The sequence below is a fragment of the Gymnoscopelus braueri genome (genome assembly GCF_963280865.1).
Source record: "Gymnoscopelus braueri genome assembly, chromosome: 21".
NCBI lineage: Eukaryota > Metazoa > Chordata > Actinopteri > Myctophiformes > Myctophidae > Gymnoscopelus > Gymnoscopelus braueri.
In genome coordinates, this window is record NC_137623.1 from 18,893,708 (window position 1) to 18,913,285 (window position 19,578).

Consider the following 19,578-nt stretch of genomic DNA (forward strand, 5'->3'; position numbering starts at 1 on the left):
GCTGAGAAACTCTTAATTGCAACAAGACTTGAATCCTTGGAACCATTTTTTTACCTCCTTTCTTTTTTCTTTTACCATCGCTCTAGTTCTGCTAGACATGAACAAACCTTGCTACTGTTACTGCATTTAAATTCCACACACTGTACACTATGTTTATATTCGGAATAAGAGCAGGAAGCGTATGAAGCTCAACCAACATTTCGGGGTCATACCAATTGCAATAACTTCCTACATTTAAAGGGGAATTAAACCCAATTTGTGAGTTTGCTGCCATCCAAAGGTTAAAAACCTCCCCTGGAGCCCCTCAAGGACCCCTGGGGATCCCCGGGCCACACTTTGAGAACCGCTGTTGTAAGCAACAAGGTGGCCTACAAGGCATTCAAGGGCATGGCACCTCTGTGACTTCAGGACATGATGATCCAACCCTACAGCCCCTCCCCACTCACTTAAATCAGCTAACACAGCAAGTCTCAACCTTGGCCAATACCCCACATGTCCTAGATGCGTTGTGAGTTTATTTTCACAATTTCTTACTTTAGTTTTTGAAAAAGTAAAAAATTATTAAGCATATAATTATTAACACTTAACACATTCCCTGCCATTGACAGAGAAATTCCACAAGAGGGCGCTCTAACGCAACTTAGGAATGATCCTAGGACCCTGAAAGAAGGAATGGACGGATGTGACGTCATCCCAAAAAAGGACACTCTCGTCCACGCCAGCTTTGTAAGTGTGCTGCGTTTGTGTACCGGAAGTTGAGAGCTGGTTAAGTCCCGGGAAAGACGCACTGTGATTGGCCAGTAGTCACTTTGAGTGGCAGTTGGGGCAAACGCAGTCAGTGGGGCAAACGCAGTCCCCACCAATATTATTTACGATTCTGTGCCTATCGGTACATAACTCGGACGGCGCTTAGTCGACTAGCAGACCATCGGCCGGTCGTCGCGGGCACTCGTGCCTGGAGGCGCTCGGGCGCGACTCAAGGTCCTCAAGGTCTGCTGAGTCGGCGCTCCTCGGTCATGGTCCAAAACTATACTTTATCGGCGAAAAAAAGTAGTTGAGGATTGAAAAAGTTTTCTCCCAAGCAGGAGTCAATCTCAGACTTCCAGTGGTCGTGGATTGGGAATCTAATGATTAGCGAGGTGCGCCACTGAGGCCGATGCTGAGATTAGGTATTTGGGCTGTATTAGAATGTGACGTCCTAACTTTTCTATTGTAGAAGAAAGAAGTCCCCGCCCGCGCCCCCGCCCAAAAGGGGGAGCCGTGCACTTACATATATCGCCTCGTCCACTCCTTCTTTATCAGTTTTAGAAAAACTCTCCTTTCTCTTTTTTTCTCTTTTTTCTGTGAATACGGCTGTTATACAACAGCCAACCTGGGCAAAATGGCCGATCGCGGTTACACATTTTTTTTCTCCGGTGGATAGACCAGACCCTCCCCCATCTCCCAGTCATGCTTTGTTGACATCCATGCGCACATCACGGCTCCCGTGGCTCTGCAAATATCGTCAATATAAGGTAAATAAACCCTAGCAGAAGCTACATAATTAATTAATTAATACCTGGCCGGGAATGTGTTAATAATTTGCACTGCCTGTTTTGGCCAAATATTTTTCATTTAGATTATTGTTACCAATTTGGTCATTGTCATTTCTTTGTACATCTAAGTTATTTGTCATATCTGCCCCGTGCAATTGTTGTTTACGACGCCTAAAAAGGCAAACAGAATTGACATTTCTACTTGTGTGTGTTTCAACGTTCACAGCGAAAACCACAAAGAAATCAATATAATCACAATTATTTGTGCAGACAATTAACCGTCAACAACACAGATTGTTTTCTCACCTGCCCTGGTTGATGGCCGCGGGGTCGGAACCCGCACAGATGTCGTCCATGACGTAGGGGTTCTGCTCGCAGGTGACATTGAGCGTGGTGTAGTTGGGCTTGCAGACGGTGAGGAAGTACGGGGCGGGATAGCCCGTCATCAGCTGCAGGATGTCAGTGATGAGAGCCGTGGCGCACAGGCCGAACGCGTGGACCCCTGGGGGGGAGATGCCGAGACCACCGTGAAACCAAGGTGAGGTTGGACAAGGGAACACAGGCGAGATAGAGCAGTGGTTCTCAAACCTTTTTATTTTTTTATTTCAAGGACCCCTAAACCACTTTCAACCGGTATTTTGGGGCTTTTTGGGCGTTTTTCTTAAGTAGCAAGAAAAACGACTTTTCCATAATGCTTTCATAAGACATAGTATAAAATAGGGTTTAAATTTCTGAAAAAATAAATAAATAATACATTTTAAAAAATGGAATGTGTTGGAGACACAAGGTTGCTGCCCGACAGTGACGATATGAATAATATATGAACTGCACGCACACAAACAGACACAAACAGACACACATGCATGCACACACAACTCTATGCTAAACCAAACACTTAGCAAATATAATGCGAGTGCACACGCACGCACACACACACACACACGCACTCACGCACGCATGCACGCATGCACATACACACACAAACACGGTCTGTTTTCAATTCAAGGTCTTATGAAGGGAAATGGGACATCAAGTTCAGTTTAAATAATTCATTAGGACAGTGGTTCTCAAAGTATAGGTCTAGGGACCCTCAGGGCAAAATGTGTTAATAAAGCGTCACAATCATTTAAACCCCTTTTATGCATATTTTATACTTTGGCTATTTTTGAAAAATCGTGAAAATATGTGTGCAAATCCTTTTTTTTTAATCAAACATCAAACTACAACCACATGAACATCCAAGAATAAACAGTGAAATGCCATCATGTCTCTATCAGAACACCCCAGAATCCCAGAACACACCCAGATATACAAGCTCATAGCACGGCACTGAGTGCCGCACTATGAGCTTGTACATCTGCTATCTTTTCAAAAATCCCTCGTCTGCAGTCAAATACATATCATTTTGGGGTCCTTGACCCCGCAAAACTTTGAGAACCACTGCACTACAGTATCACAGTGTGCTGAAGATGATTAGAAGGGTATAAAAGCAGCCCAGTTTACCAACAAAGCGGACCGCTCTGCGTATGAAGGAGTTGAAGTTGCAGCCGGCGGCGTTGATGTTGGCCTCGGCTCCCGGTCCCGTCTTCCTCCGTGACAGACAGCAGAACAAGACGGCCTCTCCTATCATTATCTGGATGATAACACAAACATCAATAATATATGCCTCATTTGGGTTATTTGCACATTATGTGAAATTCAGTCTCTGCATTTCAAGTATACATTTTTTTATCTGTGACTATAACTTCTCTGTCGGGTGGAAACCTCATTATGTTCCAAAACTTTTCAGGATTCAATTTCAAAAATAGCAAAAGTAGCAGATCTACAAGCGTTGTGAGCTTGCCAAAATATATGTATAGGGCTGAAGTGGTTTTGTAATAATAATCTAAATCTACAAAGTAACTTGTAACTAAAGTTTTCAAATAATTATAGTGGAGTACAATATTTGCCTTTGAGATGTAGTGGAGTAGAAGTGAAATTATTGAAAATTGGAAGTAAAGTAAAAATACCTCAAAATGTTACTTACTGTATGTACAGTACTTCAGTAAATGTACTTAGTTACTTTCCACGACTGGGTATTATTAAAAGCCTAATTAGGACACTTGATTCTTATCTGTTTGGGATGGTGTCATCAAGCTGTATCAAGGTCAAATAACTTGGTTTTACTTATATGGTTCCCTGTTGGGTTTACACTGAAATTGGCCAATGCTGTTTTTTCTTGTAATGCCCCTGACTGCTGGAATGCCTTTCAACACATTTAAAAACTTTAACTTTTGCTGATTTTGAATCTCGATTACCCACCATTGTGTATCTGTTTGCGTCAGTTTTTTAATCTTAGTATTTAACTTTTGAATATTGTAGTATTTAGCTGCAGTTACTGTTTGGATATGTACTTCTTTATGCCTTATTGATGTTTGCTGCCGTTGTTTTGTTATGGAAAAAACATACTGTCCATGAGAGGGTGGATGCAAATATCTGTTTATTAAAGATCAGACATCTGAGCAAACCGACAGCATCTTCGCCAAGGCAAGGCCTCAGCCTTGCTTGTCTCTCCCATGTCCTCTCACTCAGCCAATCCTTCCAACAACAAAAAAAAATCCTTCTCTCCTGTCTTTCACAGCCTTTGTATACATTGAATTTTAATACAAGCAGCAACGGGACTTGGGCTTGGAGCGGTCCCAATCCCATGCATGACAAAGAAGACAATAGAAGTGCTGTTACAGTCAGACCCCCTGCCTAGGGCAGCCCAAATCCATTGATATCCCTCAACAAAAGAATGCCCACCTTGCCCTGAGGCTTACACAAGCAGTGTTTACAGTTATAGCATAACACTTGAAACCGCTGCGCACAAACCTCCACAGACAATAAAGCGGTGGCTTCTCAGCGTAACAAGCAGTATGCTGTCAATGAAATATTAATAAATCTTAGTCATTTCATATTTCCCATAGTAGTTTGTGTATTGTTCTCTTGTCGTCGTTGTAAAGGAGGGTAACCTCAGTGCCTCTCCAGCATAAATAAAGGTGTACAAATAACAAAATAGAGAACAATGACAGTAAACGGTAAACAGCAAGAAACCCTTTTGGACTGAAACTCTTTTCATGCTTAGTGAAATGTATGTATGAATGAATGAATGAATGAAAGAAAGAGAGAATGAATGAATTGTGACGCCATGTTGAAAATCTGGAAATATCTAGGATTTGTACGTCACGATCTTGGAGAGGAATCCAAACACTGACTGAATCATTCTTGTCTTATTGCATCACTGGAGAGAATGTAAATGTCTCAATCAAATCCAATTATTCCCATAGCCTGATTGTTCCCACTTATCAGATTATTGCGTACATGTAAACGTGTAGTATGCACGCACACTCGCACAAACACACACGCGCACGCACACGCATGCGCATGCACATGCACAGGCACAGGCACAGGCACATGCACACACACACACATGGACCGTCACAAACACATCTTCACATCTAATCCTCTACATAGACAGGGATTGAGACACACACAGACAGACAGACAGATGGAGGAGGGAGAGAGTTGTGGAGATCGACAAGGACAAAGGAGGATGGATGGATGGATGGATGGATGGATGGAGCTAGAGAGAGAGAGAGAGAGAGAGAGAGAGAGAGAGAGAGAGAGAGAGAGAGAGAGAGAGAGAGAGAGAGAGAGAGAGAGAGAGAGAGAGAGAGAGAGAGAGAGAGAGAGAGAGGAGAGATGAGAGAGAGAGAGAGAGAGAGAGAGGAGAGAGAGAGAGAGAGAGATTAAAGAGTTCTTAGAGGCATGCTTCAAGGGATCTCCATAATGGCATTACTGACATGCTGTGGTTCTGATTCCTCTCACTGCAATGGGGACTCAGTGGGAAATGAATGCAGCAGCTAACCCCTCTGAAGGGAAAAGAGACATCACTCAGTTCTCCCTCAATTGGATTAAATTCAAATTAGAACTCTGTTATTCCTCTCTATTCCTCTTCCGCTCGGCTCTTTTGGAATCAAACTTCAAATTCACGTTTTCTTGAAAACTAAACACTTCACAGTTGTGGAATTAACCACATGAACCCTAGAATTCCCTATTCCGGGGGCGGATATTTGGGGAAAAAACTACAAAAAAATGGTTTGTAAAACCTGCTATTTGAAGCGATTGTTTGGGGGAAAAAGAGGGTCCCCAATATAGACCCCTGGGGGACTTTGGTCAATGAATCACATAGTGTTCAAGTGGTTAAAATGTTAATGGCCGAAATGTACGTATATAGGGCCTATGTAGGTGGGTAATGTATGTTTTGTAATAATAATCCAAATCTGCAAAGTAAAAAGTACTCAACTCAAGTTTTCAAATCATTGTGTGGAGTGCGAGTAATATTTGCCTCTGAGATGTAGTGGAGTAGAATTAAAATGGAAATACCCCAGTAAAGTAAAAATACCTCAAAATTGTACTTAAGTACAGTAGGCCTACTTGAGTACATGTACTAGTTACTTTCCAACACTGACTATATTAGGAAAACACATGATATAGGTGATCGGCCGAATGTTTTTATACACAGAGTGTGAATACATGATGGCACGTAAATACACCATTTATTGCAGTTCAAGCTGTCGATGAATGGCGATGATGATGATGAATTTTCTATATATTATGCAGCCCGCCCGTAGTAAAGATTAGGCGGGGAAAAAACATCTCCGCTTGCGCGAGTGGAGCGACTGTGCACGGCCAGTGAGAACGGCAGTGCACAGGGTTGCACACAGGGTTGCGCACGGAAGTGACACTACTGCGCATGCGAGACGACACACAGAGTGACGCAAAACGCGTCACATTTCCCAACCCGGAAGAAGGGGTGAAAACTGGTCCTACTGGCCAATCATCACAGTGCGTATAACTGACTAGTTGCTGCGCGGCTGCCTCTTAAAGGGTTAAGGGCTGGGTTACGTAAAGACCCGCCCCCCACCTGCCTCTGATTGGCCTACCGAACGTCCCCTTCTGTGACGCACGCGGAAGCTTCCCGCTTGCCCTGCGGAAGCTGGTGCGCACCCGAGATACAGACGCCTCAGAGCCGGAGGAGCCGTCTACCTTTATATGTCTATGGTGAGAATGGGCAACATCACATCAGACCCCCTGACCAGTGTTGCCATGTCTGCTTATTATAAGCGACTTTGGGCTTGTTTTTCTGAAAAGTTGCTTGTAAACATTGGTGGTTACGGGTTGCTTGTAAACATTGGTGGTTACGGGTTGGCTCCATAGGCTTCCTTCCTAAATGTTGTTTAAACTAGTGGTTCTCAAACATTTTCATGTCAAGGATCCCCAAATGTATTTGTATTTATCCGCGGACCCCATCTGAAAATTATCCATCCATTTTTCACATTCAAAAAACAAAAAAGGTCTTGAAAATAGCAGATCTACAAGCTCACAATGCATCACGACGCATTGCGAGCTTGTAGATCGGCTATTTTCCTATTCACCTGTTTCCTAGGCTGTGTGTTTTCCACTTCCTGTCGATTTCATTGGATATCATTGGTCATCTGACCAGTTTCATTGGATTTCATTGGATCAAATCGACAGGAAGTGGAAAACACACAGCCTAGGAAACAGGTGAATAGGATATGTTTAAAGTGCTAATGTGGCCTAGTCACTTCTTTTGGGCCACTGGGACACTGCACCTGACCCAGAACACGGAAGCCCCTCAGGGCTGCGTGCTGAGTGCTCTCCTCTACTCCCTGTACACACACACACACACACACACACACACACACACACACACACACACACACACACACACACACACACACACACACACACACACACACATATACACACACACACACACACACACACACACACACACACACACACACACACACACACACACACACACACACACACACACACACACACACACACACACAGTGTGCATGCACAGTTCTAATGTGGTCATCATCAAGCATGCTGACTGATGTACAGTATGCCTCTAGTCTCCCAAGCCAGACTGTTGCCTCCCACAATTTTCAAATGCTTCCGTCATCCAGTCTGGAGCAACAGAAGCTCTGAAATGATAAAGCGATAAAAAGCAGATGTGACGCCTCCTCCCCGCTTCTGTTTCGTCTTTACAGTCGCGCATTATCACAATGTATCCATAAACATAAATAACATAACATAACATAAATAAATAAATATAACATAAATCAAAATCATCTAAGCATATATATATAGCTTGCTGTTTAGCAGAAATGGAAATTAAAAAATATTATAAGATATTTTAAGTTATATTTTCATGAACGGAAATGACAAACAGATGACATCTTCCTGTCTCGGATTTCGGTGTAGTTCCAGACTCTTTTAGCATTCGGAGATTGTGGAATAGTCGTCTGGCTACGCGAGACTAGTATGTCTCAATGGAAGACACATATTGGCCTATAAATATTTTCAAGGGCCGTGTCCGACAGAAAGCATTTTCTGACCAGGGGAGCACTTTGCATATCATACAGGGCCCCACCACCCTGACAAGCACTTGGAATGTATAGGAGTTGAGGCATTACATTTAGTTTGACTCAGTTCCACAGATACATATTGTAAAAATAGCAGATCGGCTATTTTCACAAATGTTGCCTCTTTCTTATATTATTTGACAATTTAGACAATGTTTGACCAGTTGTACTATAGTTTGTTGATTACATTTGATGCAGTAAGTCACTTCACTGTCATCTGGCCCCCCCCCCCCCAAAAAAAATAAATCATGTGGGGACTCGCTGGGGGTCCCGACCCACAGGTTGAGAACCACTGGAACGAGAATCTAATAAGTTTGACTGGGTAGAAGTTAGGGTGACTGACAGTTTTGTCAACTGTGAGTTTATATTGGCACACTCATAAATAAAATGCATAGTTATTATTATGGACACTGGACAGATATTAAGAATTATGGCCATTTAACAGATAGCCTAAGACAGGAGTGACTTATGCTGTCATGCATATAAATTAAGACCACCAGAAAGAAGGCCTGTAGATTACAGACCACTATCACTATTTTACCAGCTCAAATACGGACTTGTGAGCTTAGATCTGCTATTTTCAGTACTTCTTAATTCTTTTTTATTTATGGATTTTATAAGATCTATTTGTTTTTACAATTAATTTGAAAAAGGTTAGAATTTTCTTTTATTTACGAAAAAATAATAATAACTAGAAAATGTGCTCCTCGGAGCACAAGTCTCCGCCAGCAGATCAAATCAAATGAAATCACTTACCCTATCTTTAACCATAGTTCTCTAGGAATGTTCTAATTCTTACTTAAAATAGAACATGTATCTACTGTATCTAATGAGATACAGTAGGGTAAAAGATATTTCCATCTCCTGTCTAAGCTATTTATATATTTATATTACATATTGTGATGTCACATGAAACTGACCAATGTTAGGTGTTCTCAGAGGGACACACACGCACGGACGGGTGATTTGTACTGGAAGGTACTGTTCCAATCAAGACTGATTGATCCTGTCTTACCTCACTTCAAAATACATAAATGGCTTTTTGAAGTGACACACCTATTTATAGGATTTTATTTCGTCATGCGTCCCTCTAGCCAATCAAAAGCATTGGTGTCAACATATTGTCACGTGTCACGTGGAGCTTGACCAATGTTAGCTTGGCTAGGGGGGGGGGACACACAGCGGGACGAAGCAAAAACATACTCTCCGCCTCCGGCGGAGACAATAATAATTTTATTTTGATATATACTGTAGGCCTATATATATTTATTTTTTAATGAAAGAAATGTACATAATTCGCTGCTGTCCGGCAGGAACCAGCTAACTAAATTTTTCCGCTTTTGCATTTTTTTTCCATAAATCAGGGCCATTGAACACCCTTTGCGTCTGTGTGTTGATTAAAAAATTATTGAACCAAGTAAAAGTATTAAAAAGTGCTTCTGACAAAACCAGCTAACTCCATTAGAACATCAAACGTTCTGCTAAACCAGCTAAATTCACCAAAGTGGGGTGGAGTTAGCTGGTTTAGCTGACTCCAGGCTCCACCCCCTTTTGACCTCCAACCTCATTGTGAGCTTGGAGGTCCATTCAGCTGTTTTTATCAATGATGAACAAAACCCCCTAACTCCACTTTTGTTTTGTTTTTGTCATTTCCTGAAAAATTTACATTTTGGAGTTGGTTGCTGCCGGACAGCAGAGAGATGGGTCTTTGTCCCACAAATGGGTCCTCCTGATCATCATCAGCAGCAGCTCAAAAGCAATTTGTCATTCTTTAATGTTGCACCTGTTACACAACCAATTGTTCTTACAGCTACCATTTTGAGGGGTGGGGGTCTTATAAGGTTGTGGTCTCCAGATTCAAGTGTAGATAAAACAATTGTTACCTTGCTATACATCATATGCATCATATTGTTGGTTGCCATATATATATATATATATATACATACATATACATATACATATACATATACATATATACATATATATATATATATATATATATATATATATATATATATATATATATATATATATATATATATATATATATATATATATATATATATATACATACATATACATATACATATATACATATATATACATGCATGCATACATACATACATACATACATACATACCTCGTGTTTCTCAGTCTTTGTCTAATACTGTTCTGCCTTGAGTGGAGGGGCGGTGTTTGACAACAGTTTTTTTCTTTTTTTTTATCTCTGAACTTGCCTAGAATCCCTTTAACCTTTCAACTATTTTGGACATGTCATTATAGGAGAAATGTTAAATGTATAATTTTTCTAAAAATAGCCAATCTAAAAGCTCACATTTTCATTTTATCCTCAAGTGAGGACTTATTTGAAAACGAGTGAAGTGCTCGTTTGAGAATGCCAGCCACATCAACATAAATCTGAGTTACCATACAGTCTCACACTTTTGGCTCATTGATTGTAGAGTCTAAGGTCTTGTATTTCTTCGTATATTGTTCCCTGGTCTAGTTATCTTGGTTCTAAGTTTCTGTTTGCCCCAGCCCCCCAGCTGTATCTCATTTGTAATCACCCCTCATGCATATCAGTCTTGTTCCACAGCTTCTTCCAGAGTCATCTTGTGTTTTAAGTTTGTCTGAAATGTTCTTGTTCACCGGTCTCCTGTAATAACCCATTAAGAAACCCATGCTAACTTCCTAGGAATCGAAAGCCTGCAGTTTCTATTTGATTCCCCCATCGATGATGTCACTGGTAGGCAGGTTTCTGAACTGTCCACAGCCCTCCTCTGAGACAGACGGGCAGACACAAATGGCCCTCTGGCCCCCATAAGGTCTGTCTGACCCTCAAGGTCTGTCTGGTCATTAAGGTCTGCAATCTGGTCAATCAGCTTGTACATCTGCTATTTTTGAATAGCCAAAGTATAAATACAATCTAAAATGACACGGATGCTTTCCCTTTTTTTATGGATTAATGTCAGTGAATTATAAGTATACAAAACTGACGTTGGTTTCATTGTGTGGATTTATGAGCTAAGACGAAGCTCAATGCCAGCTATAGATGGGTTTCCGCGCTACGTCATCACAGAGCAGAGTGCGCAATGTGCGCATGCTCGGGGGTAGAAAAAACCCGGAAGCACGCTTCACTCTGTTGTTGTGGACGGGAGTTAAATGCCGTCGCTTCTAAAACAAACATGACAAGAACTTGTTGTGCAGTAAATTGCTCCAATGCATCAAAAGATGGGTGGAAAATGTTCAATATTCCGAGGGGATCACACCCATTTGCTAAAAACAGAAGAATATTATGGCTACAGGTCATAAAAAGGGATTGGGGTTCCAGTGACATCAACGGTGATGAGAGTTTGTGCAGCGCCCACTTCATATCTGGTATGTTTGTTTTCTAATATTATCTTAGCTAGGTATGCAATGAGTAAGTTGACACTGTGTGTGATTCATTGAACTGACATATTAAATAAATTATAGCAGGGGTCTTCAACGTTTTCAGCCCAAGGACCCCCTAGCTTAGCCTGGTAACCCCCCTCCCTCCGGAAATCTCATTTGGCTGTGAAACAAATGTGTGTCGCAAGCTTCTTCCATTTGACGGTGTCAGGTTACCCCTAGCTGAGAGAGAGATGAAGCAGGGACCCCCTAGCTGAGAGAGAGATGAAGCAGGGACCCCCTAGCTGAGAGAGAGATGAAGCAGTGACCCCCTAGCTGAGAGAGCTATGAAGCAGGGACCCCCTAGCTGAGAGAGCTATGAAGCAGGGACCCCCTAGCTGAGAGAGAGATGAAGCAGGGACCCCCTAGCTGAGAGAGAGATGAAGCAGTGACCCCCTAGCTGAGAGACAGATGAAGCAGGGACCCCCTAGCTGAGAGAGAGAGATGAAGCAGGGACCCCCTAGCTGAGAGATGAAGCAGGGACCCCCTAGCTGAGAGACAGATGAAGCAGGGACCCCCTAGCTGAGAGAGAGATGAAGCAGTGACCCCCTAGCTGAGAGAGAGATGAAGCAGGGACCCCCTAGCTGAGAGACAGATGAAGCAGGGACCCCCTAGCTGAGAGAGAGATGAAGCAGGGACCCCCTAGCTGAGAGATGAAGCAGGGACCCCCTAGCTGAGAGACAGATGAAGCAGGGACCCCCTAGCTGAGAGACAGATGAAGCAGGGACCCCCTAGCTGAGAGATGAAGCAGGGACCCCCTAGCTGAGAGACAGATGAAGCAGGGACCCCCTAGCTGAGAGATGAAGCAGGGACCCCCTAGCTGAGAGACAGATGAAGCAGGGACCCCCTAGCTGAGAGACAGATGAAGCAGGGACCCCCTAGCTGAGAGAGAGATGAAGCAGGGACCCCCTAGCTGAGAGACAGATGAAGCAGGGACCCCTTAGCTGAGAGAGAGAGAGATGAAGCAGGGACCCCCTAGCTGAGAGACAGATGAAGCAGGGACCCCCTAGCTGAGAGACAGATGAAGCAGGGACCCCCTAGCTGAGAGAGAGAGATGAAGCAGGGACCCCTAGCTGAGAGAGAGAGATGAAGCAGGGACCCCCTAGCTGAGAGACAGATGAAGCAGGGACCTCCTAGCTGAGAGAGAGATGAAGCAGGGACCCCCTAGCTGAGAGACAGATGAAGCAGGGACCCCTCAATATTGTATAAAATTGTGTTTCTGCTTTACTTGGTCTGCTCTTTTTTCCGTCTACACCTATACTTCTTTGACAAAAATAGCAGATCTACAAGCTCACAACACCTCGCAGCACGAGGCGTTGTGAGCTTGCAGATCCGCTATTTTTGGCTAAAGTTCTCCTCAGAAAAGGGATGCTAGGGTTCAAGTGGTTCATGTAAAAAAAAAATCATATCACAAATCACACAAAGATTTGGCGGACCCCCTGTAGTAACTTTGAGGACCCCCTAGGGGTCCCGGACCCCCTGTTGAAGACCCCTGAATTATAGGATTGTTCAGTTGGTGATACATGGTACATTATGGTGGAGTGTCTTCATCAGCTGATATCACATGTGTTGTACAAGCAATGTTCTTAAACTGTGGATAACGTTAACCAGTGTGCAGTTTGAGCTGGCTGAGCTCCTGTTTTTTTAAATGCTGAAAATAGCCGATCTACAAGCTCACGTCTCTTTGAAGTGAAAGTAGTTAAAGGGTCTGTTGGTCTGAGCCTTTCCTGTGAGCCAATTTGCACCGACTCTTTTTGATGTTAATGTTAATTAGTGTCATTGGTAATACCTGAATGATGCAATGATTGATGCTAATGTGAATAAAGTGTATGTATGTTGTATACACATAGGCTGTCGCTGTGAAAAAGGCCAGTCAGCCAGTGTAATCTGTCCTCTGTCTCTTCATCAGGAGCACCGTCCATGGAGTATGACAGTCCAGATTTTGTTCCATCAATTTTTTCCCACAACACCAGAGACAACACAGCAAAAGTGGCACGGTCAGTGTGATACTGTATATTGTAACAGTTTCAACTGACCAGTCATCAATTGTAATATTGTAATCAGCCTTTGCCCTTTGTTGCTTGTTTAGTATGTGAACAAATAATGTCAGTTTTTGGTCTTGTTTGTTATTGTATTCTTTAATATGTTGCTAATTATTTAGTACAGGGGTCTTCAACCTTTTCAGGCCAAGGACCCCCTAACAGAGAGAGAGATGAAGCAGGGACCCCCACTATACATTACATAAAATTGTGTTGCAGATTAAAGCTTTTCATAGATGTTGGATTCACGTTAATGTGTATTTATTGTAACGACTTAAACCGTCAATACTTCAATAATAAACTTTCACTCTGTACTTGGTCTGCTCTTTTTTGCCCTCTTTGCCGAAAATAGCTGATCTACAAGCTCACAGCGCCTCGCGCTGCGAGGCGTTGTGGGCTTGTAGATCGTCTATTTTCGGCTAAAGTTGTCCTTAGAATAGGGATGCTAGGGTTCAAGTGGTTAATGTAAAAAAAAATGATCCTATCACACAGAGATTTGGCGGACCCCCTGTAGCAACTCTGAGGACCCCCCCTTGAAGACCCCTGATTTAGTACATTAACTTTACCATACCATACTGTACTGTTTTTATTTTTCTAGATATAAAAGAAAAAGAAGACGGGATGAAAACAAGGGCCCTCTTACAAGACTGGATGAGAATATAGCTCCTGTTCCTAGCCCCACAGGCCAAATGGACACAGATCCTCATGTATCCCCTGAAGGTACGTATGTGCAAGGCAAGCCATAACTGTTTACTTGGTTTTGTTGGTTGGTGGGTGGGTGAGTAATTGTATAGTGTTGTAGAGCAGACCTGCCAACCCTTCTGTTTTCACCAGGAGACTCCTGTTCTTCCATTTCTCCTGTTCTTATCCTGTTTTGGGGGATTCCACCCTTTTTATTTTTGTGTCGCCCCTCACTAATATGCAGCCACGGCCATTCATGTTAATTAGCTAGTTCCATGAGTTTTTGATATGCAAATCACAATGGCAGTATGTAGTCCAGGGGCCAACACTGATATTTTCACAAATTGGTACCACCTAAGATGACCGTAAAGTTTTTGTATTTTTGTGTCTCTAGTTTATATTTTGGTATGATAGCCCTTCCAATCTTGTAGCTTATGGCAGTTATCACTACCTACCGGCTAATGTATCCGGTAGGAGACACAAAGTAGAATCTTTGTGTCTCCTACCCCGGGCATCAAATTATTGCGACAAAAAACTAAATATATCCATGTATTCAAGGCTTCATGGGGTGTGCAATTGATAACTTCTCAGATTTTTGGTGTTTGCAAAAAGACTGCTTTCCATAAGCTTGTAAAAGTTGACCCTCCTTCGGTCTTGGGTGGTCATAGCTGAATGGGCAGAGAGTCCCCCTGGAAAACTTAAAGGAGGAGTTCACCCAAAAAATGATTTATTTTCTATCAATTGCACACCCCATGAAGCCTTGAATACATGGATATATTTAGTTTTTTGTCGCAATAATTTGATGCCCGGGGTAGGAGACACAAAGATTCTACTTTGTGTCTCAAATATAAACTAGAGACATGTAGGAAGACAAAAATACAAAAACTTTACGGTCACCTTAGGTGGTACCAAAATATGGCTTGGCCCCTGGACTAATGTGAGTGGGCAAGGTGTGAGTGGGCTCTCTCTCTCTCTCTCTCTCACATTCTGGCACACACACCCCAAAAAAACTCTTTCTGAGAGAATGGGAATGTTACTGTTTTACTGTCGCTTTATGTCTGGATAAACTCCAGTCCAATGCAATTTTAAAGAGATAGTCATTTTTAAGTAATTAGGCTAGTGGTTATTATTAAATATGGCTCTTTTATTACTACTTTTAACTTTTTAATGGATCCTATGTAAGTAAAGGCTGATAAAAGTGTCAAACTCCCAAAATCCACCAGAATACTGGAAATTACATCTACTCTGTTCTGTTGCTACCTATACGTTGTTATACCTTTCAATCCGGATGCCACCTCTGCGTCTCATTAGTTGTTGCTATAATATAGAAACATAATGTGTTATTTTTTATTTTTAGTAAGAATTTGAACATTTTCAGAAAACCATGGTTAGGTTTTAGAAGGCGTTTTTAGAATCGGCCTCAGGTCTAAATGGCTTAAAAACTTCCTGGGGGGGACCCCCAGACCCCCCGCTTGTGGGCGTGGTCAGTATGACCCCCCCCACCCTGGAAACAAATCTCCTGTTATCGGACGGTCTGAGGTTGGCAGGTATGTTGTATAGACATGTAGATATTCTGTGTGTGAGAGAGTTGTGTGCATGTCTGACTGGTTCTTGTGATGTGTTGCACAAGAACATCTAATTCAGTGCAAACGATAGTTCATGTAGACACGGCAGGCAGAATGTTTATGTACTTCATTCACACTCCCCGGACCCCCCCCATTCGCTATCAGTTATACAGTCGTACTTCTTTAAGTCAGTACGTTCAACCTCTTGTCATTCTCATTCGCTTCAAGCTAATTACTCACGCCCTCATACCCACAGTGCAACTCGGGCGGTTCTTTTAAGCAGCCTCTGTTCTCTGTTCAGTCTACGTACTTTGCTGTCTAAGCGGTGTGTTCAGCTGCTTGTTTTCAAATTCCCTCCACCTCCCCGGCCTCCTCCCCGTGGCATCTAGTTATTATTGTTATAGGTTGATTCTGTGTTGTACAGTGGTTCTATGATTCTGTGTATTGTACTGTGTTTTTGGATTGTACTATGATTGTGGTTTAATTATGCATTGAAGGTTCAATGTTATGTTAAACTGTATTTTATGCTTATGTTTCATGCTTTCTGTCTCTCCTCTGTCTCTCCCTCTCTCTTTTTCCCCCGACACGGTCGAGGCAGAAGGCCGCCACCCTAGAGCCTAGGGTCTGCCTGACGTTTTCTCCCAGTTAAGAGGGAGTTTTTCGTTGCCACTGTCGCAATTGCTTGCTCAGGGTGGGATTGTCGGGTCTCTTCTCTACACGTAAAGTGTCTTGAGACAACTTGTCGTGATTTGACACTTTAATTGAATTGATTGAATTGAATGCTCTGCTCTGGGGGTTTGTGATTGAATGATCTGTGACATGTTTGCACAGGAATCTGTAATATCACATGAGCAGAGTCACACCGCCAAACTTGAATGCAATATCATTGCATATATGGGTTATGGTTAATATAGTAATGGTTAATAAATGGTAAATGGTTCATTAACTGTCTGGTTATTTCTGAGCTGAAGTGTCTAAATGAACTGTATGTAATTGTTATACTTTTATGTTGTAGATAACAGAGTGTTCATGCTCCAAAAAGAGATGGACCAACTGAACCTGCAGTACAACCAGCTCCGTCATGACTGGCAAGCTCTGAAGACAGAACTGGAGGCCACAAAGGAAGATAATCTAAAACTGAAGGAGCAGCTACAACTGTCCAATTTTGGGTTTGATTCTATTAAGGACTCGGCCGTTAAGGTGCGTTTTTTTACTGGTTTACAGGAATTGAAGGTTTTCATTTGGCTGTTGAATATTATACGAAGAAGCTCACTCGTGCTTAAGGGTGGGTTAAGCTGGGAGAACCACTTTCTTTTGGTCCTAATGAAATGTAGACTTGGACAGACCAACAGAGACCTTGCCTACAGATTTGGGCTTTCATTTTCAACTGTATCAAAAATCTTAAGAGAGTGGATACCCCTGTTGTCCGCAATATTGAAGCCCATGATACTATGGCCTAGTAAGGATGCAGTGAGGGCGAACATGCCAAAGAGTTTTAAACCAAAATTTAAGAACTGCCGTTGTATTATAGACTGTACAGAGATTTTTATTGAGAGAACATACAATCTCAAAGCAAGAGCTGAAACCTGGTCAAATTATAAGCACCAAAACACAATGAAATATCTAATTGGAATAACACCAGCAGGAGCTATATCTTTTTTGTCGGATGGGTGGGGAGGTCGTGCCTCTGACAAGTTAATAACTTTAGATTCCAACTTTTTGAGAAAACTTGATTATGGGGATGAGGTTCTTGCAGATAGAGGTTTCCTTGTTAGAGAGGAACTGGCCAGTGTAGGAGCAACGTTAAGAATCCCAAGTTTCACTAAGGGAAAATCTCAGTTGCCTGGTTCTTGTGTTGACACTTCACGGCAGTTATCAAGAGTCCGCATACATGTGGAAAGAGTTATAGGTCAGCTTAAAACCTTTCAGATACTTAACACTGTGATACCCATCAGTCAGGTAGATATGCTAGATGACATTGTAACCATATGTGCTGTTCTCACCAACCTTAGGAGGACTGTGGTGGCCCGACGATAATGATTTTTCTCTTCTTTTTTAAAAAAATATACTTTATTTTTTAAGGTTGAAACAAACATGGGACACATTAGAGATACTGCAGCACACTGCATACTGTTTGACTGTACTGTGTGAGTTTAATGCCTCAACTCCTCCAATTCCAAGTGCTTGTCAGGGTGGTCCCCAGAGAGAGAGAGAGAGACTGAATAAGAAGAGTTTGAAATGATCTAAGACAGACACTGTCGGTACACTCGCAGTAACAAAGTATTTTACATGGACAGAATAAATGCTGGTCTCGACACAAACACCTTTATACAGAGAAGATGTACATGAACATAAAACGTTGTGGTTTATGTCTGTTGAAGAAATTATCTATTTTTGATCATTTGATTTATTTGAAAATCTCACTTTAAGCCACACCATAAAAAACAACCCTACTATATATGTTTTAAATAACGACAGCTGATCACATTAAATATATTCACAGCCACTCTGTTCAGAAGCAGGTCATTCAGTGTCGCCAGTTCTTATCAAACCACATGTTGTAACTCTCAGGTGGTCCTTAACTTTCCACTGGGTACAATGACGTGCCCAATATTTGTTGCGAGTATTCTTCCACTATTTGTGAGTGTGTGCACATGTGTGTGACAGCTATGGGTCCATTTGGTTCCATTTGTACATTCTCAGAGTTCAAATAAAATAAGTAGGATTTTACAGACTGAGGTCCCAGGGATAAACATCTTATGAAATTTGGGTCTGTGGTTTTATGCATATCAAACTGAGGGTCCTTGAAATTTAAAGGGTTGAGAATGACTGGTGTAGAATACGTATAATATGTATAATATGTATAATATGTAGAATCCCAGACACACTGCATACTGTTAGACTGTACTTGTGCTGTTTCTGCATTTCTGTCTAATAAAATAATCTATCAAACTTCACCAGGCCTGTGTTGGTCCTGTAATATAAATTCAAAGTCCTCTTTTAATGTGATTCAACACTACAGTACATTTTTTAATTTGGGATCTATTTGCAAGATCCACACTTCCATTCTTTGGACTTTCTGGTTATGTTTACACATACATAGTGGAAGTGCTGGCAGCATTTTGTGCATGTGATCATTTTGCCAAAGCTAGGCCTTTTGCAATGCAGACATGAGATCTGTTCAGCCAACTTGGGGTCTTTGCGGCGGCAGAGGAGTTCTGGGAGGAGGTGCTCTGTGAAGAAGACTTCAGCCCTGGGAAGTGTTTGTTGGAGAAAGGCTTCATCTCTCTGCAGCCGGGAAATAACACTCCCTGTTTTGGTCCACACCATGAAGTCACACATGTCCATTTGACTAACATACATTTCGAGTTGAATCTGTGCATAATATGGGTGGGTTGTTCGCAGGTCATAGTTTGTATCGAGGCAAAATGATGTGTCCGACTCTGATCCCTCTAATCCCTCCATGTACTTGAATGGACATTTAATTTCCAGCACACCTGTTCCACAGCAGTCGCAGGAAAATACGCCATCAGGAGAGGCAGCCAGATATGGTTCATCTGCTTTCACAGTTAGACCGACTGATTTGATCTTGAAATTAGCATGGATCTTCCTCATTTCGGTCTCATACATTTGGCGTGCAGTACCTTCCATTTTTCTTCCCCACATGATCGCTGGAACAGTGGAGAGATCTGTGGACTCGTACTGCATTAGCTCTTTAACAAGACTTTCAATTGAGGAATCCTTGCATTTGACAATTTTGTGAAAGGTACTGCCTGTTACACGACCAATTCTATGAATGTTCCAGGTTTCACACTCTGCCTGCTTTTTTGTCACATCCTGTAGATAG

At 42.1% G+C, this 19,578-nt stretch overlaps 1 protein-coding gene and 1 long non-coding RNA gene across 2 annotated transcripts in view; one reads left to right on the forward strand and one right to left on the reverse strand.

Moving 5' to 3' along the window:
- LOC308077142 (phospholipid phosphatase-related protein type 4-like) overlaps nt 1-19,578 on the reverse strand; it is a gene marked incomplete at both ends in the record, with an annotated part of 78,042 nt that overhangs the window by 22,359 nt on the left and 36,105 nt on the right. Inside the window, 2 exons of the mRNA XM_080417726.1 lie at nt 1,842-2,037; nt 3,039-3,168. Of these exons, the coding sequence (XP_080273852.1) occupies nt 1,842-2,037; nt 3,039-3,168 (326 nt within the window). The remainder of the gene's footprint in view (nt 1-1,841; nt 2,038-3,038; nt 3,169-19,578) is intronic.
- On the forward strand, nt 11,339-17,969 carry LOC308077144. Its single transcript, XR_013932366.1, has 4 exons — nt 11,339-11,395; nt 13,356-13,443; nt 14,084-14,205; nt 16,747-17,969. It is a non-coding gene; the product is annotated as an uncharacterized lncRNA (long non-coding RNA).